General features: G+C 47.9%; 1 protein-coding gene across 1 annotated transcript in view; it reads left to right on the top strand.

The window, feature by feature from the left end:
* Cdca8 (cell division cycle associated 8) overlaps positions 1–9,863 on the top strand; it is a 14,107-nt gene extending 4,244 nt beyond the window's left edge. Inside the window, exons 4-10 of the mRNA XM_005353269.2 lie at positions 2,776–2,848; positions 3,934–4,019; positions 5,587–5,651; positions 6,348–6,440; positions 7,514–7,640; positions 8,308–8,394; positions 9,289–9,863. Of these exons, the coding sequence (XP_005353326.1) occupies positions 2,776–2,848; positions 3,934–4,019; positions 5,587–5,651; positions 6,348–6,440; positions 7,514–7,640; positions 8,308–8,394; positions 9,289–9,333 (576 nt within the window). The 3' untranslated portion in view covers positions 9,334–9,863. The remainder of the gene's footprint in view (positions 1–2,775; positions 2,849–3,933; positions 4,020–5,586; positions 5,652–6,347; positions 6,441–7,513; positions 7,641–8,307; positions 8,395–9,288) is intronic.
* Positions 9,864–11,569: the final 1,706 nt, after the last annotated feature.

The following is an 11,569-nucleotide window of genomic DNA, read 5'->3' on the forward strand; positions in this document are numbered from 1 at the left end:
ACAGGGTTTCTCTGTGGCTTTGGAGCCTGTCCTGGAACTAGCTCTGTAGACCAGGCTGGTCTCGAACTCACAGAGATTCGCCTGGCTCACTCAGGGTTTGAGAGATACGGGGGTGGGGATGGGGCACAGCAGAAGGGCATGGAAGTCATGGCCTGTCCCCACACCTTGCCATGACATCTGGTAGGAAAGTTTGTGTTTTTCTTTTTCTTCTGAAAGATGAATAATGTTAGTTTATGAAATAAACTGGTAACAGATTAGTTTATAAACATGGATAAACAGATTAACATGGAGTTTGTGGGGAGGGTATGGCTTAGAGTAAGGACTTAAAAATAGGGATCGTTGGAAGGAAAGGAGATGCAAACTGTGAGGGGCTGAGAAAACATCCCAAGGAGAGCAAAGATTCTCCTGTTACACAAGCAGTGAGGATGAATTTGTCAATCCTAAATCATCAGAGGAATCTGGTCCATTTTGACAGCTTCCTTGTGGTCCTTTACCTTGAAGGTTGTAGGGGAAGTGGAGAGCATTAGAGCTTAAGTTTCTTAACTCTTTTAGACTCAGCTGAGTGTGGTGATGCACGTCCTCAATCCCAGTATTTGGGAGGCAGTGACAGGGGAATCTCTGACTTCAAAGCCAGCCTAGTCTACAAAGCAAGTTCCAGGACAGCCAGGACTACACAGAAAAATCCTTTCTCGGGGAAAAAAATGTATTATGCTGTGCCCTAGCCTAGGAGACCTGGAAACAGATTGTTCTCAGGCCACACTGTTGAAGACTCAGTCACTTCCAGGCACAGCCCTTTCCTTATCTTCTCCTACCAAAAGAAATCTCCTTTTCTTCTTCAGACACTAGCCACATCTATGATGGCCAGCAGCCAGGTTACTCTTAGCCACCATGTTGACAGCACAGCAGTAGAATGTTTCTGTCCTTCTAGAAAGTTCTATTGGACAGAGTTGGGAACTAGTCCAGCACTGGCCTTCACAGAGTCTCTAGGCATGATAAAATCATATATAAGCAGTATGTACACACACTTGACTGTGTTTTCGTAAGAAAGTTTATCATAATTTGTATGAGTTCATCAAAATTGTAATCTTGGACTGAAAGGATACAGTGACTAAAGGGTTCAGTCTCCACTGAGTAGTGGATGTCCATTAGCTTCAGAAGTTAAAGATAATTAGGAGCCAGTGTTGAAGTGTTCGGGGATATATGCTATAGAAGGGTGGAGACAAGCGAATCGAGCCAGAAGCCGTACAGCAGCCTTAGTCCACGTTCTCTCGTTATAATAAGTCCCATGACTCATCTTACTTAGCCCCTGCAGAGACCCAGATTTAATGTTTCAAAACATTCCAGCTGAATCGTGCTCATTAGCTAATATGTCTCTCTCATTTTAAATTAGTCAGATGCGCAGAGCTGCAAATAAACCTTCTACTGCAGTGTGGGAGATCCAACACTACCACACCAAATTGAAGGAATTCCGATTTAGCTTTAATTTGAAATCCAGGGGAGAAATGATAGTTTGGCCCCAAAGTTCCTAGCTAGGTTTATTGGGGCTCTCAAAACCACTATGTGTCCAGGCTTACCTTGAACATGTTGATCCTCCTGCTTCAGCATCTCAAACACTGCAGTTACAGATTTGGTGATTCCAAACTAAGAAGACTTGTGACAATGACTTATCACAAGAACACCAAGCAGAATGAGCAGGGTAAAATATACAAATGTCAAAGTTCACGAGGAGCCAAGCAGGCATGGTGGCACACGCTTTTAAACCAAGCACTCAGGACGCAGAAGTAGGTAGATCTCTGGAGATAAGGGCTATCCTGGCCTACATATTGAGTTCTAGGAAAGTCAGGGCTACATAGAGTGACCCCAACTTAACAAAACCAAACCAGAGGAAGCCAGGTATAAGTGACCAGGAGTCCCCTTCCAGTGGAGATGCAGAACGAGCTAAATTCAATGTAGGTGAATTGTTTTCTAAGCAGAAACGGTCACTCAAGGCTCCATATAGATTTTTACAAGAGCTAGTCATTTGGGCATCCTCTGCCTAGCAGAGAAACGCAGGTAATAACATGTAAACTATATTTAGGCGCACTAAGTTTAAGCACAGAGAGCTATTGTTAGCAGGAATGAAGAATCCTGAATTCCTTGTTCTCAGAAGCCAGCAAGGTCCAACCTCACGGTCAGGCCTGCAGTAGTAACTCTTGCACTGTGTCCATGGTCTGCCACTAGTAGTGAGTTCAGAGCCTGCCAGCCGTTACTAGAAATGGTAGAAATTTGACAGGAATTCTAGACATCACTAATCTGTTAGAGAACTGTTTCCTGCTGAGCATAGACAGCCTCAGAATTCTCCTGATGACTTCTGCGCTCCCTACCAGTCTATCCATCCCGTGTCAGTCATGCTTCACGGGACTTTAGTGTCCCCTGAAGAAAGGACTCACTATGAACCCAGTCTCTTGACTGTGTAGGAAGACCCTGTCTCAAACAAACCAACACCACCAATATGCAAGTAAAACTGAAAAAGTGTATGTATGTGCGCACACACATAAACATACATACATACATATGAACACAACCAAATCTATAAACTTCCTGTAAATAACCCTAATCCTAATCAGAAACAATAAATTAACCCTGTCATTCCTCAAGAGACAAGAAAACAGAACAAGGAAACAACACATAGCCAAAAGCAAGTTTTTGGCAAGGTCTTGGCTTGGGTCTTGAGTTGTGTGGTAGGTTTATAATTAGTTTGTACCTTAATTGATTGTTTCTGGCTCTTTGTCACAGACTGATGTAGACATCACAGAAATAAACAAGTTAACAGCTGAAGCTATTAAGACACCTTTGAAATCTGTCAAAAGTGAGTACTTTTCTTTTGTATAATTTTATTTGTATATGTTTATGGTATGTGTGTGTGCCTCTGTGTGGAGGCAGAGGCTGACATTGGGTGTTTGTCACTTTAGTGAACTTGGAGCTTGCCTCTTCAGCAAGTCTAGCTGGCCAGCTTGCTACATGCTCCGTCTCCACCCCAGAGGGCTGGGGTTTCAGGTGGCCTTTTCCCTGGGTTCTGGGTGTCTAAATTCCCTTCCTCACGTGTGCATGGCAAGCCTGTTATCCACTGATCATCTCCTAAGACCTTTGGTGGTCTGAGTCAGAGCCTTTGCGGAACACAAAAAGGCCTGGAACTGGCTGGCCTCTGACCTCAGTGCTCAAATTAGAGGCGTGTGCCAGCATGCCTAGTGTGAGTGCATTCCCAAGCCCTCGTGGAACACGCACTCTATAGGAATGGTGTGGAGGATTGTTTGTTGCTTCTATGTCCTTGAACCCTAGAATTGTGCCTGTAGTTGTTATTTGTGGAATGAATGAACAGGTGGCCAACTGGACAGTAGGAAACACAAGTTATAAAAACTACTAGTTATAGCCAGGTGGTGGCAGCACACGCCTTTAATCCCAGCACTCAGGGCACAGAGCCAGATGGATTTCTGTGAGTTCGAGGCCAGCATGCTCTACAGAGTGAGTTCCAGGATAGCCAAGGCTACAGAGAAACCCTGTCTCAAAAACACAACCCGCCTCCCCATAAATACAAAAGCTACTAGTTATTACATTGGTATTTGTAATTATCTTAGAACAAGAAGTACAGGTATGTTTGTTTTTTTTGTTTTTGGAGACAAGGTTTCTCTGTGTAACAGCCCTAGCTGTCCTGGAACTCACTCTGTAGACCAGGCTGGTTTGAATTCACAGAGATCCGCCTGCCTCTGCCTCCCAAGTGCTGGGATTAAAGGCGTGCGCCGCCACCACCTGGCACTAGGGATGTTTAAAATGGATGATTCCAGTGGAAATAGCAAAGTCTCATACTTAAGGGGCTCTTACGTGGAAGGCAGAGCTATGGAATCCCCTGAGCCAGACAGGTTCTGGCAGAAGTAACCCTAAAACTATTTGTTACAGAGCGGAAGGTGATCCAGGTGGATGAAGTGATAGTGGAAGAAGAAGAAGAAGAAGAAGAAAGCCATAGGAATCTTCGGTCTGCAAGAGTAAGCTGACAGGGATTACACAAGTGCAGAAGGATGTGGGACAAGGCTGGAGGGATGGTTTGGCTGCTCTTGCAGAGGGCCCTAATACGGGTCGTGGCTCACTTCTGTGTGTAACTCCAATTTCAAGGGAGCTGACATCTTCTGGCCTCCACGGTCCCAGGCACGCTTGTAGCACACATGCATACATTCAGGCACAACACCTATACAAATTAATTTTTTTTAAATGTGGAATACATTGTTACTCTGGCAGAGTTCACAACTGGAAGACTGCACTTGACATGTCAGAGAGCTCGTCACTGGAGATACAAGTGTAAAGTTTGTGGATCAGGAAGAGACCAGATAATGAGTGCCCCAATATACCAAGCTTGAGTTTCCATTCTGTCAGTTAGGCAATAGTAAGAGCTGTCAACATTTCAAAACTATTCAGAATAAATGGAAGAGGGAAAAGGAAGAAAGGGACATAGTCAGGACAGCCTGAAGTAAATGCCTATTAACAAAAAAGTGGGGATGATTCTGGGGTGAGTTTATAAAGAAAAAGTGAGCTTGGTTGGCCTAAGAAAGAAGCCAGAGGTGGTAAATGCTTTCTAGACTAGACAGCTGTCCAGTGACTGGAGGAGCCCTGAGAAGGCAGAGCCGCTGGTTAAGGTTCTCAGGAGCACCGTCAACTGCCTGCCCTGCTGAGTTAAGTAGTTTTCAGGCTGTCAAGGCTAGGTGGGATCTCAGCCTAGAGCCCAGCCTGCTTGAGAGATGAGACAGAGACACTGTGACTCCTGGGTCTTTAGACTAGGGATCATCCAGGCGGGAAGGCTGCTGGAGAGCAAGCAGGTGGGGGAGCTGCTGATGTGCACTAGAGGGGAAAACTCCCATGGATAGCCAGGAAGAGAGACAGTGGGGTCAGGTATGAGAGGCCTCGGAGAGAATGGGACTCTATGTCAGGCACGCCCAGGACTCTAGAAGGTGAGGACACAGAGGAGTCCCTGGATTGGGCATATGAGGTGCCCTGAGTAATGGCCATAATGGTACTTTAAGGAAAGTAATGGGAGTAAGCCCACCTGACCAGACAATTAGTGAGCTCCAGGTTCAATGAGCGAGCCTTTCTCAAACAATAAGGGGAGGAGCATTAGAGGAAAACACCCAGCATCCATCTCACCTTCACATGTACACTCATGTCTAAGTGTGTGTGTGTGTGTGTGTGTGTGTGTGTGTGTGTGTGTGTGTGTGTATACATACAAGATTTCCCTTTAATCTTAGCCCACATCTTCTATTTCAAAGTCCTTAAATTGTGCATATTGTAATTACTGAATTCTCTACAGTGGCCCTCGTGAATTTGGTCTGGGTTTCGAGACAGTCTTACTGTGTAGCCCAGGTTGGCCTTGAACTCACTGTCCTTCTGCCTCAGCCTTCGGTGCTGGGATTCCCAGCATTGTGCCTCTGTGCTCTACTGCAATGGTTCTCCTATGTGGAGTTTTCCTTTCAAAAGCCAGTTCTCCTTCCCCTCTGTTTTTATCTTTCTTCTCTCCTTTGCAAGACTCTGTGTGGCTTAAGTTTTGTTTGATTGTCCCTTCAGGTCAAAAGATGTCCTCCATCCAAGAAGAGAACCCAGTCCACACAAAGGAGGAGCAGGAGCAAAAGGTGATGATTCCCGAGACAGATGTGCTGGTTGTTTTTGTTGGAGAACTCCATTTAGTGTGGCAGAAGTAGACACAGAGAGGGCTCTGGGGAATGAGGGGATAACAGCTGGAGCTACCTGATGTGGGCACTGGGAATTTGGGTCCTCTGAACAGCAGGAAGTGCTCTTAACCATAGAATTGCCTACCCAACCCCAAAATTAGTTTCTTGATATACCCTCCTGGTCCTGCTTAATTAAGAATCTCCATGGGCTCAAACAGATCTTGCAGACTCCACTGTAAACCCTTTGTGGGGAAAGGGGAAACAGCTTAAGGGATTGGGCCCTGTACTGCCTGTCTCTAAAGGAGGGCAGGCCATGTCCTGGCAAAGACATTAGCCAACTACTGCCCAGAGAGAACGAGTTACTTTCATGGTCCACAGGCTCTTCAATCCGGCTGGGAAGTCCCATGCTGCCACAGGCTGTTGGAGTCAGTCTGTCTGCACCTCTCTGTGTGGTCTTGTGGAAGTTCTTTACTATGATGAGCTTCTGTGGCTGTAAATAGATAGGAATAGTGCTCCCCTCCCAGGCAACTCAGAGGGTCCCATAGCGTGGCGGGTGCGGGGCAGCATCTGACATGACCACTTGCCTCTGTGGCTGCTGCCATCCTTGCACCTTGACTTGACACCACCCCACCCCCCATGGCTGTTTCCTCCCTGCAGGTTGAGCCATGATTTTGTGACGCCAGCTATGAGCAGGCTGGAGCCATCTTTGGTGAAACCAACTCCAGGCATAACACCTAGGTTTGATTCCAGGTGAGTACCGAGAGCAGCCCTGGCGTATAAGTGATGCTCCTGAATCTTTGGGCTGAACTTCCCACCAGCGGCCCCTCCCCTGACCCTGATGAGGGGGAGCGAGCACTGGTCTGTCATAACTAGAAGGCCTGTGCTTTTAGCCTTCTGACTCTGGTCGGATGGTTTTGGAAGCTGAGTAGTTGCTTATCCCTGTATTCTTGGAAAGTTACTGTGAAGGCCAAGAGGTGGTAGGATGGTAGGGATGGTAGCAGGCGCTGCTAATCCCAGCTCTTGGTGAGGATGGTGAGTGCTCCAAGGGAGGACACTGACGGTCAGAGCCATGTTCCAGGCTGCTTGTGTGTACTGCATGCTCCTGCTGCTGTCATGTAGACAGAAATAAGGAAGCAGAGCAGTAACTTCAGGGAGTAGAACAAGGAGTTATCTCAGATGAGGAAGACTTTTCACTTTTTTATTAATTTTGATTGTTCAAGGCAAGGTTTCTGTGTAGCCCTGTCTGTCCTGGAACTAGCTCTGTAGACCAGACTGACGTTGAACTCATAGAGATCTGCCTGCTTCTGCTGGGATTAAAGGCATGTGCCACCACCGCCTGCCAACTTTCCATTTTAATTCCTACTCCACTGTTTCCAGTGACATCTATTTAACGTCATTTTGGAAGAAATATATATCAGAGTTCTGGGTAGAGGAGGATGGTCTCAGGGATTAGTGTGATGTCCTGGAATCACCATCCTTTGACCTTGGAGAGTGCCTCGGGCAGGAAGCACTTAGCTACCCCTAGAAGTACAGGAACCAGTGTGGTTCTGGTTCTGTGGATGGGTGGGTGATGGGCACCCGTAGGGAGCTTTGGCCTTTAGTTTGCATGGGTACAAGTTGACTTTTGCTGGATGTATGTTTGATAATTGCAGCCTCCTTTCTCCAGCTGTGTTTAGTCATTACAGCTTGAGAAATGTTTTCACTAAATTTAGAATTTGCCTTCTTGGAAACTACAGCCTGAGACCAGATGGGGTTGGAAGAGCTTGTGAGGCTGTCATTATTCAGTCTGCCAAGCCACCTTCACAGAGTTTTCCAACTTTTAGGGTTTTCAAGACCCCAGGCCTGCGCACTCCAGCAGCCAGGGAGCAGATTTACAACATCTCCATCAACGGCAGCCCTCTCGCTGACAGCAAAGAGATCTCCCTCACCGTGCCTGTGGGGGGTGGTGCAGTAAGTAGCGCCCTGGGAAGCCAGGCCCCAATATGCTGCACAACGAAGCCTCTTTCCCTAGTTGTGTCCCCACACCTGCTTCAGAGGCCATGAAGACTCCCCTCAGTGGGTGGGTCCTAGTCACCACACCGCCTCAGCACTCAGAACCAGGTGCTCTCTTCCAGGGGCAGGGCCCAGTTGGGAAGACCCGTGCCCAGCCCTGGGTTCCATCTGTCCCTCAGCTGTCTTCTGCTACCCTTGAGAAGCAGCTCAGTGGTGCAGTGGGTGTGGAATGCTGCCGTCTATGGTGTGGACATTAAGGGCTATTAGAGGGGGCACAGAAGAAGGCACAGCAGGGGTCTGGAGACATCATGAAACAGGCTGGCCCGGCTTCTCAGTGCTGCAGGGAGCAGTTGCCAGCCTGCATGAGGGGAGGGCAACTGACTGCAGATTTGATCTGTGTGGCATTGTAGTTGTGTAACCCAGCCAGTGGTCCGCTGATAACATTAACTGTGCCATAGTCCCTGAGTCTTTAACACACTGGTACCATCCACCTACACTGTCATCTCTCCATCCGAGCTGTCTTCTGTCACCACATGCAGAATATTAAGGGGACCTTGAGTACCCTGGCTGCTGGTAGAGCTTCCAGTCTAGAATATGCCATCTGACCCTTTCTCCCTCCGTACAGAGCTTGCGGTTATTGGCCAGTGACTTGCAGAGGGTTGATATTGCTCAGCTGAATCCAGAGGCCCTAGGGAACATTAAGAAGCTCTCGGTGAGTCCTGGGTTTGTCTGCATGTGGAGGAGCTTGCCCTTGACACTGGCCTCTGTGGGACTTGGCAGAGCACAGCCCAGCTCTCTTGATTGTTCCACTGTCGACACTGTTCCATTTTCTGTCTTGGTTTAAATTCTCAGAGGACTAGCCCGCCTACAGCCCAGTCAGCCATGGTTGACTGTGGGCGGGAGCTTGGAGTACAGGCATGTCTGCTGGAGGCCCATCTTGTGTACATCAGGAATGGAACAAGAATGAGCTAAGATCCTAAATAAGTACTAAGGTGTCATAGACGCCTGTGACAGCCATTCCCCAGCATCAGTGTTCTTCACTGTCTCTCTTAAGAAATGAGTCTCCCATTAGTCTCTGATTCGTTTACAGTACAAATAAAGAACAGAAGGAAGAGTCACTCAGATCTAGGCCTGGGAAGCTGGAGGGCCGGCTCAGTGATGAGGAGTGCTCACTCCTGCAGAGGGCCCAAGTTGCTTCCCAGCAAACATTGCAGTTCACAGCCACCTGCAACTCCAGTTCCTGGGGATCTAGTGCTCTCTGCTGGCCTCTGTAGACACTAGACACATTCACACACAGAAAAATAAAAATAAATCAGTCTTAGCCGGGCGATGGTGGCACACGCCTTTAATCCCAGCACTCGGGAGGCAGAGGCAAGCGGATTTCTGTGAGTTCGAGACCAGCCTGATCTACAGAGCTAGTTTCCAGGACAGGCTCCAAAGCCACAGAGAAACCCTGTCTCGAAATACCAAAAATAATAATAATAATTAATAAATAAGTAAATAAATAAATAAATCAGTCTTTAAAAGCAATCCTTCCTTGAGTAGACTAAGAGCTGACTGGACTGGCATGCGAGGCACGTCTTGAAATGACCTCTCTCCTCTTTAGACCCGCCTTGCCCAGATCTGCAGCAGCATACGGACCGGCAAATGAGAAGACACCAGAGCAGCACAGGTGGCAGCAGGACTGTGGTGGCAGAACACGCACATCTGTCCTCTTCCCCTCTTCCTATGGGGTGCTGGATGTCAGGTTTCACCTGCTGACCATGGAGTGGTGCTTTCTGTCTATCTCTGTTTATCAAAGGCCATGTGTTGGTTTGACAGCTCCATGTCTTGCTGCACACCTCTACTTGGATAGGGAACACAAGCCTAGTTAAAGGCTTTGTGTGTCTGGTGCAGAGTGGCTGAGCCGTCTGTGGTTCATGGTCCCACCAAGTCTGTATGTAGACTGCTTGGAGCATTGTCCTAGAGCGCGGGGCAGACCATGCAGAGCAGTGGTCCTGTGCTCCCTGCCAGTGCAGGTACACAGCGCTCTCTGTTAGTCTGTTGCTATTTCAGCCGTCTGTAGGCGGAGGTGTTTCAAGTTTTCTTTTCTACTGCTGGGGCTCTCATACATGTTGTTTCTGAGCAGTGGCATTTTAGTTGATTTGTCCTACTGAGAGATCGCTGTTTTCAATAAACGTTGGTTTGCTTTGGTTTTTAAATCAGTCCTCAGCCTGACTGTTGTCTCCAGCTGTGCCGCACTCACTCGGGTGGTTTGGGAGCTGCGGCTCCTGGAGTGGGCAGCCCTGGACAGCTGCCTTCTCAGGAGTGTGGAAACCTTTCCTATGGGCAAAAAGCACTGACCTCCAAAAGGGACCCCAAGATCTAGGGTTGTGGTAGCTCAGGCCAGCTGTGTTCCCCCCTCTGTGTCTCAGGAGCTAAGGAGGATGAGCTGAAAGACAGCACAGTAAATCAGTGTGGGGCTTGGCCAAGAGGGACAGGGCACCCATTGGCATTCTTCTTGCTCACTCCATGGTCCTGGACTCAAGCAGAGCTCTGCCTTCCTCCAGCTCTCCACAGCGATGCTGCATGGATGCTGGTGGCAGAGGACTCTGGGAAAGAACCGGAGTCATCGCTGGGCTTGCTGGGTGTGCACTTTATAAGAGAAGCTGCCTCTGGTCAGAGGTAGAATTTGGAAGAGAGAAGTAACAGCCTAGATTAACCACACCTGAGGCTTCCAACTGGCCAGAGCCAGCTCTCCTGTGGTGGCCTCCATTTCCAGCCCTGGCAGAATAGACTCAGTTGAACAAAATGCAGAGTACACAGTAGGTGTTTCAGCCACACTAGTCCTCCTCCTAAGAAAGACAGTTCCCCATCTCAGTGTTTCAAAAAACGGGCTGGATGATGCGAAACAAATTGCATCCTCGGTGTTGGCTTAGTTTAGCAGTAATTTTTGCTTTTCTGATTTTATTTTTATGCATATGAGTGCTTTGCCTAGGTTATATGTCTGTGCACCACATGTGTGCTGTGCCTCAGATCCCATGAGACCAGGATTACAGACAGTTGTGAACCACCGTGTGGGTGCTGGAAATTGAATCCTGGTCCTTTGGGAGAGCAACCAGTGCTCTTAATTGCTAAGTCATCTCTCCAGTCCCTTGAATGACATATTTTTAAAAACAGGAAGATACCACAAAGACTGCTAGCCTCCAGAAATAAGGCATGGCAGCCTAGACCAGTCGATCAAAGGTGAGACATGGCTTTCTAGTTCAAAGCAGCCCCAGAGGTGACATTTTCCCCTGACCTACTTCCTCCCTCTGGATAGTTTGTACCAGAGCTGCTCGGGGTGAAAGGGCAGATGCACCGTGGTGTCCTCCCTCAAGACCCCAGAGAACTAATAAAGAGAAGGTTCCTCTGACTCCTCTGGGGGCCCTGGGATTTTGAGGAGCCCCTTGCTGGACAGATCTGCACGTCTTGCCTTGAGACTAGGTCACCCTGTGAAGTAGTTCATTAGTGAGAGGGCATCAAAGCATTGTTCTTTGAAAGCCAGAAGCAAATGTCCTCTCAAGGTAATTAAAAGACTCATCTTGAATAAGTAGGGAATCCTATTCCACACAGGTCTTCCAGCTTCAGGGTGTTCCCCAGTGAAAAGCAAAGCAAATTTCTGTCACAGTGTCCACCTTCTAAGTCTGCCCGCCTTTTCACACACTGTAATGGTTGTTCACCTAAAAGTCAGTGTAACACACACTTAAGGAATATAAGTGAGTAAAACAATGTACTAGGCGTGGCGGTACCCACCTATAATTCCAGAATGTGAGGGTTGAAGGCCGGGGGATCAACCCCTGAACTATCTTATCAAATGTGTGCAGCCCACGGTCAATGTCTACAATTCCTCATGTGACATTATAATG

The sequence above is a fragment of the Microtus ochrogaster genome, chromosome 10, assembly GCF_000317375.1.
Source record: "Microtus ochrogaster isolate Prairie Vole_2 chromosome 10, MicOch1.0, whole genome shotgun sequence".
Lineage (NCBI taxonomy): Eukaryota > Metazoa > Chordata > Mammalia > Rodentia > Cricetidae > Microtus > Microtus ochrogaster.